At 34.7% G+C, this 15,397-nt stretch overlaps 1 protein-coding gene across 3 annotated transcripts in view; it reads right to left on the reverse strand.

Moving 5' to 3' along the window:
• MIPOL1 (mirror-image polydactyly 1) overlaps positions 1 to 15,397 on the reverse strand; it is a 309,506-nt gene that overhangs the window by 97,295 nt on the left and 196,814 nt on the right. For all 3 annotated transcript variants that reach the window (XM_060004659.1, XM_060004660.1, XM_060004661.1), the window contains exon 11: positions 2,185 to 2,279. In XM_060004659.1, coding sequence (XP_059860642.1) covers positions 2,185 to 2,279 — 95 coding nt within the window. The remainder of the gene's footprint in view (positions 1 to 2,184; positions 2,280 to 15,397) is intronic.

Consider the following 15,397-nt stretch of genomic DNA (forward strand, 5'->3'; position numbering starts at 1 on the left):
GAGCTTGAAACACACTGATAGCTGTCTTATCCCAAGAGATTCTGAAGTAATTGGCCTGGGATGGGATGGGGATCAGGATTTTTAGAGGCTCCTCAAGTGATTCTAATGCAGTTACAGATGAGAATTCACTGGTGTAAAATACAGATGAAAGACTGTTACATTTACCCTCTTAAAAAAAAAAAAAAAAAGGATGGGACGTCTTCAACCGCTATCAGGGTTCTGCTTGCCTACGTGCCTACTGATTCTAACTGCAAGCAAATGATTCCCCACAGGCAGTCATCCAACAAACATCCTTGGTATTTGATAACCGTATTAGTTTCCTAGGGCTGCTGTGACAAAGTACCCAAACTAGGGGGCTTAAAACAACAGAAATTGGGCTTCCCTGGTGGCGCAGTGGTTGAGAGTCCACCTGCCGATGCAGGGGACACGGGTTTGTGCCCCGGTCCGGGAAGATCCCATATGCCACGGAGCGGCTGGGCCCGTGAGCCATGGCTGCTGAGCCTGTGCGTCCGGAGCCTGTGCTCCACAACGGGAGAGGCCACAACAGTGAGAGGCCCGCGTACCGCAAAAAAAAAGAAAACAAAAACAACAGAAATTTATTGTCTCACAGTTCTGGAGGCTACAAGTCCAAAATAAAGGTTTCTGCTGGGTTGTGTCCTCTTTGACAGCTGTACGGGAGAATCCTTCCATGCCTCTTCTAGCTTTTGGTGTTTGCTGACAATCCTTGGTATTCATGTGCTTGTAGATGCATCACTCCAGCCACAAGGCTGTCTTTGCCCTGGGTCTTCATATAGTCTTCCCTCTATGCTTGTGACTCTGTGCCCAAATATCTACTTTCTATAAAAACTTCAGTCATGCTGGGTTAAAGCCCATGCTAATGACCTCATTTTAACTTGATTAGCTCTGTAAAGACCCTATTTCCAAATAAGATCACATTCTGAGGTACTAGGGGTTAAGATTTCAATATATTTTTTTGAAGGACACAATTCAACTCGTAACAATAACCAATTACTGTATATGCCAATAACATTGCTCCAAAACATGGGTTCTTCACATGAGGGTGGGAAAAAATTTTCATCTTTATTTTTCACTCTCATGTAAATACAGTATTTCCTACAATTATGAACACAGGCAACAAACTATACTATTATTATTAGTGGCTCTTGAGAGTTTACGCCATAGAAACCACTGGTATTTTCATGTCACATTTCAGTGTTTGCAGTTATCCTCAAAATACCATTTACAGTCATTACTACTTTGAAATTACAGTTTTTTAATAGACTTGCTGTTAGATCTAGTTATTTAATTATTAATATATTAATAATGGCACATGTATTTTATTTCAGTAAAACTGATTTTGATTTAATTACATTTTATGCACTTATATTTTAAGATGGGGACTAAATTTTAAAAAAATCTTTCAATAACCTACAGCCCCAGTTAGTGAATTCTTACATTTCAGATGAGGTTTTTAAAATCTTTGTAAGTATTAAAAAATATGCAGGGCATCGTACATCACTTTTCAAACCTTTTTTTTTTTTAAACTATGATCCACTGTGAGAATATATATTTTAAATATAGCCCAAGACACAATCCTATTTCTCTCTCACACAACACAAAACTGAAACAAAAATATCACAAAACAATATTTACCCTTTCTGCACTCTGACATTTTCTATTCTATTTCTTTTCATTTAAAAATGCCAGTGTGACCTACTGAATTAATTTCACAACTATTCTTGGAGCATAAATTAAATAAGTCTTAAAAATCCTTTAGTGGCCTTCCTTTAGAAACTTCTCATACTATGATAGGTGAAAGGCTATTATTAACTGCTTTTCATGTACTATTTAAAAAATGTATGCCATCACTTTAGAGGTGCCATTTAGATGAGCAAATTGCTCAAGAGCTAAGCAGCTTCCATTTAGACAACTAGCTAAGAGTTATGTAAATTTTATAATTCCCATTTTATAATGGGAGCCTAAACTTTTACTTTACCAAATACAGGAAGGAAAAAAGGTACAATAATTAATATTTTAGGCCTGAATCATTCTGAAACTACAAAAATGTCTTAAGTGAATAATGTTTAATTTCATTGAGGTATTTCCTCATTCACCACTATAAAATTAGGTAGAAACATTTCCCAAACTAACATTTATTTATGCCTAGGATAAAAAGAATTTTACCTGTAGTAAACTCGAAGTGTCTGGATTTCTTCTTCCAGTTTTTTGTATTGTTGAACTGCAGTTTCTCTGGCTTGTTGCATAGCTAACAACTTTGCCTGCAATTAATATTTAAGAAACTTAATATTAGTTTGATACATTAAAATACAGTGCTATAGTATGAATAGAAGACTTTAATTTCTGGGAGTTTAAAACCTATCATATTTTTAGTAGTGGTTCATAATTTCCCACAAAATAATCCAATTATATTAATAACAGAAATACTAAAGACATGAACATATTAAATTTACCAACTTTGCTCATTACTAAACTTCAACCTTATTCATCTGTATCATCAGATATATGCCTTTCTGCAATGTTTAACTTTATACACGGAATTCAGAAAGTGGAACGTGGGTTCAGAGCATTATCTAGAGATAAGCGCAGTGGGTGTTTCACATATAAATTTTATGTGGCTCCGCTGCCTGATTGCTAGATTTTCTTTTAACTTTATTAATAGAAACTCAGAAAATTCTAAATATGTTAAGCCATCTTTGATATTTAACATGAAAAAAAATACACAAGACTACAACCTGATTCTTACAGATATGATTTAACCTCTTCAATTCCTTTTCTGCAGAAAAAAAAAAAAATCTCTAAAGGGAGAATGGCAGCAATCTTGAATGTTAGAAATATTTTATTCAAGGGATGTTATTGTTCTTCTCTGCCTATAATATTCCAATTTTAAAGAGTCTTAATCAGTTTTTCAATAGGGTTCAAACTAGTAATTTTAAAAGAATTGCTACCTTCCAACCATCATTCCCACTGAATTTCAGGCACAGTCAAAAAGAGTTATCAACCCAACTTTTAAAGTATGGTACTGGTAAGTCAGATTTCAGTTTTGTTTATTCAAAGTTTAATTTCCATGAAAAGGCTATCTTTCACTTTAAATGGTGTTTGATAGATAACACAAAGCAAACTGGTATCACATACCTCACAAACTACACTAATTGTAATAATTAAAAAGTAATCAAAAGTTGGGGGCAGGGCTTCCCTGGTGGCGCAGTGGTTGAGAGTCTGCCTGCCAATGCAGGGGATACGGGTTTGTGCCCCGGTCCGGGAAGATCCCACATGCCGTGGAGCGGCTAGGCCCGTGAGCCATGGACGCTGAGCCTGTGCGTCCGGAGCCTGTTAACCCGCAACGGGAGAGGCCACAACAGTGAGAGGCCCGTGTACCACAAAAAAAAAAAAAAAAAAAGTTGGGGGCAGAAATTCACTAATTTTGCCGAAATCATATGACTTCACTGAAATTATTTTCTTGCATAAGAATGAAGTCACAAGACAAATTGTGAAATCTGCTCATAGGAAAATTAATGAGTGTAATATAAATGAACATTAGACAATGCCACTTTTCTATTTTAATAATGCAGAATTATAAAAGCATGCAGCAGTTTAGATCTTTGTATATAAAATTAGGCACTAAATTAATTAATTAGTTCTCTATCTGGGCTAGCAAATTTTAACAAAAAGTTACTTTTTAATTAAATTTAAGATGCTTGTATGCTTGCTTCAACATGTCACATTCTAGAATTATAGATGAAACAGTCTCAAAAATTATTAAAAAAGCATGTAAAGCTGGTTCTTGATGCCAATAATTAACAGCTTTGCCAGTTTTCAGTATACTATAATATGTGATTGAAATGGTAACTTGGAAGACCAGATACCCAATGCGACTAATAACAAATCAAAAAGAACTGCCCAAAAAAGATATATCACATTCAACTTACAAAACATCAGACATCCTGTTGCATGTAATTTAAGAAATATCAAATATTTGACAGGTAATTGAGAATTTGCTAAATAAATATGTGACAATGTTAAATACCTTAGATGATTATTTTGAAGATTTTGTACCTGGTACTTCTGCAAAAAGCAAACTTAAAATCCCCCAAAAACCCAAACCAAGAAACAAAACCAACACTGTTCTAGCTGGAAAAAGTCATAACGAAGATTCTGCCTAAGAAATTTCTACAATGAAAATGAGATCATGAGAACTGTAAATTCCCGTGCTTTGGTAATAATGAATATTTCACTTCTCTTCCTATATTTAGTTGGCTACGAAGATTTGGTGTTGCTTCATAGCAATCCACTTAATTTATTACTTCCAAATGCCTAATCTTGTATCTAGGCCCTGGTGACTATGTTCAAAGTTATTATAAACTTTCTGGCATTACAAGCTCCTTCCGCTACTTTATCAGATATACGCTTACCTGGTCAACTTTGCTACAGTGATCCTGCTCAGTCTTGGTGGCTAGGATGAACTTCCTTCTCCACTACCTCAGGTATATCTGATCTAGATCGTTCAAACAGAGTAGTACATCCCACTAGGCCCAGAAGAAAACTGAATCTTGATGAGGTCATTTGTATCCTGGATCCTGGTATACCAGACAGATCTAGATCCATTTCTTGGACTTCCTGGGTACATAAATCTTTTTTTTTTTTTTTTTTGGCCTAGGCTAGTTTGAGTTGGATTTACGGTACATGCAATGTAAGAAAATTTAACTAACTTAAATGTGCCACTTACGTCTACTGCATTTCCTACTTCCATTATTAATTTCATATGATTCCATCACATTATAAGTCAAAAATATATTTCATCTCAAAAACAAAAAATTAGCAAACAACATACTTTTCCTGTTTCTCTGTCATCATATTTCCCATATTTCTGGTAATTATTTGTAAATCTCCCATCCCCAATCTTCAGTACTACAAATCTCCTTCTGAAATTTCCAGTTACCTGTTTGTTATATATCCTTCCAGAAATAGCCTATACACATACAAGCATATACGTATATTTGCAACTAAATACATCTACTTACAATATTGATGGTACTCTTTACACACTGTTAAAAACCTTGTTTTAAATTTAAAAGAATTTTTGTTATTTTGCTTCCTATTAAAAAAGAAATCCTCCATCCCAACCCATGTGTTGCACTCACTAGCTACATTCCCTTCCTTCCCTCCAACCCCCAAAGTGAAACACTTCCATGATTTTGGGTTCATCATTTTCAAGAATATTTTATACGTTTACTATGTAGTTATGTACTTACAGATAATATATCTGATTGTTTACACGTTTCTAAACTGTATATAAATGATACTCTACACATTCGCAGACAATTGCTTTTTTGGACAGTATTATGCTTTTGACTCTTATTTGTATTAATACGTGTATCTATTCTGATTATAGTTACCTTCACACGTTGTGAACATGTGCAGTACATTGGGATTACAGATATATTTGGACTTATTTTTACATGTTTTTCATATTTGGCATCCTTTTCCTTTGTTCCTTTTTCCCTCTACTTATACTGGATTAAAATATCTATATTCCCCTTTTTATTTACTATTTGGAATCTTTATATTTATATTCTACCTTTAAATTTTGGATAAACATACTTAAAAACATATTTTTGAGCAAAGCCTACAGTGAGTCAGAATTTCTATATACCATTAGCCCTCTGTATCTGTGGGTTCCACACCCACAGTTACTTGGTGGCTGACTAAGGGACCTAAACATCCGCAGATTTTGGTATCTGTGGGGGTCCTAGAACCAATGCCCTCCAGATAACGAGGGACAACTGTATGGACAACTGTACGATAAACATTTTACAGAAGTATAGCACTTTTTAAACTTGAATTTTTAGGCAAAAATTTTATTGAAGCAACACATGCATCACATATGTAAGTATACACATGGATGAATTATTTTAGGCAGGCTTATTGAGTTATAATTTAGACAAAGTAAAAATTCACCCATTTTTAATGTACAGTTGTGTAAATTTTGAAAAATGTATAGAGTCATATAATAACAATCACAGTCAAGATACAGAATATTTTCACTACCCCAAAGTGTTCCTTCATGCAACACTGCAGTCAATGTCCTTCCTTTACACGCAGCCCCTGGCAACCGCTGATGTGATTTTCACCCCTATAGGTTTCTGTTTTCTAGAACACCATATAAATATCATATAGTAGGCAGCCTTTTGAATTTGGCTTCTTTTTACTTAATGCTTTTAACATTCATTCATATTATTACATGTATCCGTAGTTCATTCCTTTATATCACTGAGCAATATTCCATTGCATGGATGTACAATGTGTATATTCATTCACCAGTTGATGAATATTTGGATTGTTTCCACCTTTTGGCAGTTTTAATAAAGCTGCTATAAACATCTGCATATTGATCATTTTGTGGAAATATGCTTTCATTTCTCTTGCTTACATAAACACCAAGGACTGGAATTGCTGGGTCACATGATAAGTGTGTGTGTTTATATACTTTAAAAGTTATATACTCTATTAAGTTATATACATTATAAAGAAACTGCCAAATGTGCTGCCTAAATTGATAAAACTTAAAAACATCTGTGCTTCAGCAAGGGGAACCATAAACAAAATGAAAAGACAACCTACGGAATGGGAGAAAATATTTGCAAATGATGCAACCGACAAGGGATTAATTTCCAAAATATACAAACAGTTCATACAACTCAAGAACAGAAAAGAACAAACAATCCAGTCGAAAAATGGGCAGAAAAACTAAATAAGCATTTCTCCAAAGAAGACATACAGATGGCCAAAAGGCACATGAAAAGATGCTCAACATCGCTAATTATTAGAGAAATGCAAATCAAAACTACAATGAGATACCACCTCACAACAGTCAGAATGGTCATCATTAAAAAGTCTACAAATAACAAATGCTGGAGAGGGTGTGGAAAAAAGGGAATCCTCCTAGACTGTTGGTGGGAATGTACGTTGGTGAAGCCACGATGGACGACAATACAAAGTTCCTCTAAAAACTAAAAATAGAGTTGCCATATGATCCAGTAATTACACTCCTGGGCATATACCCAGAAAAAACTATAATTCAAAAAGATACACGCACTCCTATGTTCATAGTAGCACTACTCACAATAGCCAAGACATGGAAACAACCTAAATGTCCACTGACAGATGAATGGGTAAAGAAGATACATATATACAACGGAATACTACTCAGTCATAAAAAAGAATGAAATAATGCCATTTTAGCATCATGGATGGAACTAGAGCTTATCATACTAAGTGAAGTAACTCAGGAAGAGAAAGACAAATACCATATGATATCATTTACATGTGGAATCTAAAATATGGCACAAATGAACTTATCTGTGAAACAGAAACAGACTCACAGACCTAAGAGAACAGACTTGTGGTTGCCAAGGGGGAGGTGGTGGCGGAGGGATGGAGTGGGAGTTTGGGGTGAGCAGATGCAAACTATTATATATACAATGGATAAATAACAAGGTCTTACTGTATAGTACAGGGAACTATTTTCAAAGTCCTGTGATAAATCATAATGGAAAAGAATATAAAAAAGAATGTATATATACATATGTATAACTGAATCATTTTGCTGTACAGCAGAAGTTAACACAACATTATAAATCAACTATACTTCAATAAAAAACAAAACAAGGGCTTCTGTGGTGGTGCAGTGGTTAAGAATCCGCCTGCCAATGCAGGGGACATGGGTTCAAGCCCTGGTCCAGGAAGATCCCACATGCCGTGGAGCAACTAAGCCCACGCACCACAACTACTGAGCCTGCGCTCTAGAGCCCATGGGCCACAACTACTGAGCCTGCTGTGTGCCACAACTACTGAAGCCCGTGTGCCTAAAGCCTGTGCTCCACAATAAGAGAAGCCACCGCAATGAGAAGCCCCTGCTTGCCACAACTAGAGAAAGCCTGCGTGCAGCCACGAAGACCCAATGCAGCCAAAAATAAATAAATTTATAAAAAACAAAACAAAACAAAAACCATTTGTGGTTAACTATCAATACAATAGCAATGCCATTTGTTGAATGCCTTCTATGGGTTGGACATTGTACCAAGTACTTGAAATCCATTACTATAGTCTATCCTGACAATCAACCTATGAGATAGCTCCTAGTATCCCTATTTTGCCGGTGATAAAACTGAGGTTCATGAACATTAAGCAACTTGTAAATATAACAGAGCTAGTGACTGACAGAACTCAAATACATATTCAAGCTTATTTGGTCCAAAATACATATTTCTCCCTTATACTTCAATATACAGCATTCTGGGATGTATGTGTGTATGTGTGTGTGTTGTACCTTTTCTCTTTTTTTATTTCCAGTTTTATTAAGATAAAATTGACACACAACATTGTATTAATTTTAGGTGTACAACGTAATGATTTGGTGTATATACATACTGCAAAATAAATACTACAATAAGTTTAGATAACATCCGTCACCTCACATGATGACAAATTTTTTTTCTTGTGATGAAAAGTTTTAAGATTTACTCTCATAGTAACTTTCAAATATATGATTCAGTATTGTTACTATGCTGTATATTATCACTTCTCCAGAAATTATTTACCTTAAATGACTGAAAAAAAACGTTGGTTAACTAATGTTAGGTTAACCTTATAATTAAGTATCTCATTATTCCTAAACTATATCTTTAGCAATGCCATCTAAATAGGACAACCATTCGTACTACTACTGGATTAGAAATGAACTACATCGTTTCCTTAGAATTTTACCTAGTAATGTGGAATGACAAAGAAAAGACTACACTATTCACATCACTGAACACTATTTGTTATGGATATTGTGGAGAAACCACTTTTATCTTACTTTAACATCTTGTTATGTTTGTTTTTGAATGTGTTTTTAATAGTAATAGTCTGATACAGTTAAGCCTTCCTTTGGAACCTGCAAGACCATTAACAGAAATCTGTTTTTATCAGAGAACAGAGGCATTTGATCTTTTTTTTTTTTTTAACATCTTTATCGGAGTATAATTGCTTTACAATGGTGTGTTAGTTTCTGCTTTATAACAAAATGAATCAGTTATACATATACATATATCCCCGTATCTCCTCCCTCTTGCGTCTCCCTCCCACCCCTCCCTATCCCACCCCTCTAAGTGGTCACAAAGCACCCAGCTGATCTCCCGGTGCTACGCAACTGCTTCCCACTAGCTATGTATTTTACATTTGGTAGTATATATAAGTCCATAGGCATCTGATCTTATGTGTGATATCTGCTAAATAAAGAAACATACAGCACAAATTAAATCACGGAATCAAATAATGTTAGACCTGAAAAGGATCTCAGAAGTAATACAGTCCCCTACTTTTTTTAGGTTAGGAAATTGTTGCTAATACAACACGTTTAGGGAAACATTTGGAAATTGTTCAAGGTTTCATTGCTGGTTAGAAGGAAAGTTGGAACTAGAATACAACTATCTGGAAAATATTGCTTATTATTAACATGCAATTAACATGTGTGTTAATTGTTTTGATAGAAGTGTTCTACAGAGTAACCCCAAGTATATAGACTGTGCTACATTATTAAACACATCTGTAAGATACCTTATTAGATGTTTTCAAACAATATGTCTAATTACACAATTGCTCAAACAATATGACTATAGCCATTCTAGTATTTGACTTTTGAACCTCAGAAGCATGTTAAGAACCTAGTAAAGAAACACTGCAAAAGGATATCTAAAGAAATTAGAAGCTACTATATCAGAAAGATACAAATTACTGATTTCAATTACATTTCCCCTTCACAGGAAGACTGGGATTGTCCACCACAGTATATTACTACAGTGTATTGCTCTTCAAAGGTTATTCCTCAGAGGTTGTTAGGTTTTGTCCTCATGTCATGTCTCTCAGACCAAGGATGATCAGGTTCTAGACTTAAAAGCAGTCATATATGCACTGTCTAGTGATCTATCATCTGACGTGAGAGAGCAAAGAAATGCAAGCAGAAATAAAAACATTCATAGGCAGACAATGGCCTATGAGCAGTTAGCAGAAACCATGAAACAGAGAAAAGGAGGGTAGAGAGAAGTATGCAAGAAAGAGAGCACAGCACAGTGATTAAGAACAAACTTGGATTTGACTTCCAGCAATTAGTTCTTTGAATTATTCTATAAATAATTGAACAGGTTAGAGCCACTGAACCTCAATTTTCTCTTTGATAAAATGGGGGTGATAATCATCATGTCTCAGGATGATTATACAATGATAAAATGAGATAACTTACCATACTGTATAGCCATATCAAAGTGAACAAATATATAAGCTGTACAATAGATACGATTAAAACTTTGATGTGAAATTATTGTGGAAATAACTTTATGTCAGTAAGGAATAGCATTGTATCAAGTAACAGGTCAATAAGGTGAGAAGGAATTGGGCTTAAAGTGTAAGTTCAAGCCATGTGGTCATCTAAAGCATGGTTGTTAAGGACTATGATCATAATAAATACTTTAGACTTGTGAGCCATAAAGATTCTGTTGTAACTACTCAACTATTGTTGTAAAGTGAAAGCAGCCATAGACAATATATAAATGAACAAGCATGGCTGTATTCCAAAAAAACTTTATTTATAAAAACAGGCAGCCGGTCCAGAGGCCATAGTCTGCTGACTATGTATCTAGAGTGCCAGAGACTACAGGTTTACATAGAGCCTACTGAATATCTGTTGGTCTTTATAAGCTTTTGGTTAATGATACATGGGGAAATGAAGAAAGGAAATGTTTGATTTGTCTAGATGAACATGTTTCTGGGGGCGATGAAACAAAATACCTGAAATTCACACTGTTCTAGAAGAGGTTTGCCAGGGCACATAATGATAGGAAGGAAAAAAAGGAGTTAATAGTGGTTGTATGGCAACCATGTGCTTGCATGGTAACACTGCATTGTGACAGGAAACCATCTTGTCAGTGAGCCATGATTTCACCTATTGTATATAAAGCAAAATAAATGAATTTAAAAACCTTGCAGCTTTAAATTCTATTTTCCCTGATATTAATAGAGTTTCAACAGCATTCTTTTTATTTGTGTTTGCATGGCGTACCTTTTTTATATCCTGTTAACGTCAATCTTCTTTACATGCCTAGGTTTAGACGTGACTACTGTAAACAGCATAAAGGCAGACCTGAGATATTGCGAGTTCGGTTCCAGACCACCACAATAAAGTGAATATTGCAATAAACAAAGTGACATGAATTTTCTGGCTTCCCAGTGCATATGAATGTTATGTTTATACTATACTGTAGTCTATTAAGTGTGCAATAGCATTATGTCTAAAAAAATGTGCATACCTTAATTAAAAAATACTTTATTGCTAAAAAATGCTAACCATCATCTGAGCCTTCAGTGAGTTGTAATCCTTTTGCAATAGTAACATCAGAGATCCCTGATCACAGATAACCATAACAAATACAATGAAAAAGTCTGAAATAGTGAGAATTATTAAAATGTGACACACAGTGAACAAATGCTATTGGAAAAATGGTGCTGATAGACTTGCTTGACAAAGTGTTACCACAAACTTCCAATTTGTAAAAAACTCAGTATCTGTGAAGCGCAATAAAGCAAGGTGCAATAAAATGAGGTTTGCCTGTAGTTTTTTCCAGTCTAAAAATCTTTGTCTTTTAACTGGGACATTTGATCATTTTATATTTAATGTAATTACCTCTAGATTTGGGCTTAAGTATACATTCTTATTTTGTGCTTTCTATTTGTCCTGCTAGTTGTTACATTTTTGTTTTAAAATTACCTTTTCTTGTCATATTTTGGGTTCTTTTATTATCACATTTCCTCTTCTTTATTTGAACATAATACTTCCTTCACATTCTTTTAACAGTTATCCCAGAAATTACAAGACTCAAGTTGACTTATCATAAATCTAATATTAATACTCCTGGACAATGGGAGGACCTAAAATCCTTTAACTCTATTTACTTTCCTCCCAATTTATTTGTTACTGTTCTTTAAATGTATTATAATTCATCTTATTTAGGTTTGAACCCAAAGGACATTATTAATATTATTTTCTTGAGTCAATGTGCCTCTATACTTGTCACTTTTTTTGTGTTTCATTCCTTCCTGGCTGGAAGGTTCCTTATGGCAGCCATCCTCAACCTTTTTGGCACCAGGGACTGGTTTCGTGGAAGACAATTTTTCCAAGGACTGGGGGGTGGGGGGAATAGTTCAAGCAGTAATGCGAGTGATGGGGAGCGGCAGATGAAGCTTCGCTTGCTCACCCACTGCTCACCTCCTGCTGTGCGGCCTGGTTCCTAACAGGCTGTGGACTGGTACCAGTCCATGGCCCATGGGTTGGGGACCCCTGCCTTATGGAATCATGTTCCTTCTATTTAAAGAAAGTTTCTTTAATACAAAGCTGAAAATGACTAACTCAATTTTTAGTTGTCTGAAAATGTGTTATTTTCATGTTTTTTTCTTTTTTTGAAAATTGTATGTGATTCTTTTTCAGATTTGCCTGGTGTTTCCTAGAAAACACTGTGGTTTATTCACATAGTTGAGATTCATAATCTATTTATTTAAATACTCATTGAAGCATTTCGTACATAGCTATTCTATATTCTACAGATGACTTTATTGTGTTTGTGTGTTCTCTTTTTGGGTTTGTTGTGTCTGTTGACTACCATTTATAATGGTTTTCTTTCTCATGTGCTTGATTGACCTTTGCTGTGAATTCACATTTTCCAGATAATAATTTATGGGAATTGTGCTGGACTAAATTGGCGATGCCTTTCTCTCAGGAGAACTTGTGTCTATTTCATCAGGGAGCCAGTGGGGACAATTCCTAGATAAAGTTCAAGAAGTCTGGATTAATGCTGCAGTTTCTGGCTCAGACTGGGATCCCAAGTGAAGATCAAAGTACTTCTATAGATGTTTGCCCCTGGTGTAGCTGGGGTACACTGGTTTGCTTACCAGTGGGGGACGTTTCTGGTTCAACTCCCAATTTTTTGGTGAAGTAAAATCTTTGGAAGCGTTCCTCTATTTTTTGTGAGTCTAGCAATGCATGAATTAGATTTTGTCCAGGACCTGGCAGGTCAGCAGCACAACGGTCGCCACAGTATGTTCTTGCCACACCTCAGGAAGGAAAAGCCTATATTGAAATTTAACACATATTATGCAATCAAAAGTAGACCAAACTGTTTTTATAATTTAATGTTTGGAATTCTCACATTTGGTACATTAACTGGATTTAATTATTTTAATAATTTTCCTGAATTGCTTTTAAATAGAAAAGATACAAGAGAAGGTTTCAGATTGCCACTTGCAAGCCCTTCTCTGAGAACAACCCACTGTGTGGCTATCCAGTCTAAAATCCAAATATATGAAACGTAAAGTAAAATTTTGAACACAGTCACCCTAACAATATTTTCAATATCATAACTTTTAAGCTCTGTATTAACTAGTGTGACATGATTAGTATTTCTTTTGCTTCCTGTCTTTAAACAATAGCCTCTTTGTTCTACAATAAACACAATATAATATAATAATGAAAACTATTTAGAACAGTTTAATGGTCAGAATCACTACAGCAGCTAGCATGGTTCAGCTGAGTGATAAACTGTATCATAAGCTTGTTAGATGTCTGATTTCCAATAACTGCCACATAATCTAATTTAACAAATACTTAGAAGTTATCATAGCCTTGCTTATTTTAAAGGGGAAAAGTATATATAAGTAATTATTTAATTGATAAAATGTTGAAAAATAGAAATTGAAACATTCCCCATTAACTACCTTTAACACCGTGAATCCTTCAGGAAAAAAAATTCCTTGTGGTGGCAGAACCACTTCTTAGGAAATTATTTACTTAAACGTCTCAGGTTTTAAGGTTATAAATAAAAGTTAGTGTCAGAACCAGAATTTGAGTATAGAACTCTTAACTATCCATTAAATAAACAATCATGAGTCTGTACATTAACTACTTTGCCAACCTCTTCTCCAACTTTTAACAAGCTGTTATATCCTATTGTGATGACTCTAAAGGTAACATAGTTGACTCCAATTTGTAGCTCCTTTTCTGCTCACTGTCATTTATTTTAAAGTCTTATTTTTGTATTTTTATTTTTAGTGTATGATATCATTCAATTTTTAAGCCATAGGTAATTTAACATATTTATTTTGAACCATTTCTTTGTCCATTAATTCAGACTGTGGAGGCGCTATCTTTTCCACTGAATGAACTCTATCTCAGAAGATACTACCTTATCTTAAATTTGTTGCTAGTTAGATCCCATTAGATGTCTGGCTCCCAGGACTTCTTGACTACATCCCTGAAAGTCATTTATACCGATATGTACAAAACCACTGACCATCTCACTGGCTTCACTAATAATCTATCCATCATTTAATGAGATTTGCTTCTTTTAATGTCTAGAAAACGGGTTAATCATGCAGTATTCATAGTCTTCAGAGAATATCCATTAAATTATTGATTTTCTGTCTATCACACCACTTGTTCTTGAGGTTATTTCCTCTGGAAAAAAAAATTATATGCAAGAAAACACTTAAAGCATCAGCTGGAATGTGAGTTCCCCCCAAAAGTCCATTCTCCTTTCTCATGGCATGATACATTCCTTTCACCAAGCTTGCTCTCTCTGGTACTACCTAAGAACATGAGCACACAGAGAAAATTAAATTCTTATTTAAACTCAAGATGCAAACATTTCCCAAAATGACAATATTCCCCTCCTTTACAGGAGTTGTAAACGTTTCTCTACAGTCTGGTGCTCTTCTGTTTAGTTAGAATTTTAGTCAGCAGTATTTTGTTTATTTGTTCAGGATCTTGTATGTTTTTTCACTACATCTATAATATACTTCATCACCTGAACACCTGCTGAACTAAACTTAAACTTATCCTGCCAGCAAAAAATTTTGAAATTATGCAATCTGCAATTCAGTCCATGGCAAGCACTTGGGTAGAATTTCTTCTATACCTTTCAACATACCTAACAACAATTAAAGAACTGCCGGCGTAGAAATACTGCCAACTGAAAAGTTAGTGAAGCGAGTTTATTCAAGAGAACTTGAGTAACATTTTTGCTAAGGAATTTTCCAATACTCATATTAAATGAGTACCATAATCACCATCTATCAGATTAACCTTAACATTAATCTAAAATTTTATGAATGTATTAAAAGGAAAATCAGTATGAACATGTAATCTCTAATTAATAAAAATAAAAATTTCATTCATTGAAAAGTTTTTATATATATAGGCTATAAAGAAAATGTAAGACTATGGAAAAGGTTACTGAAAAATCAGCCATGATAACTGGAAAAATATATTCTTATACAAAGAAAAACAACATCT

This window comes from Delphinus delphis, chromosome 2 (genome assembly GCF_949987515.2).
Source record: "Delphinus delphis chromosome 2, mDelDel1.2, whole genome shotgun sequence".
Lineage (NCBI taxonomy): Eukaryota > Metazoa > Chordata > Mammalia > Artiodactyla > Delphinidae > Delphinus > Delphinus delphis.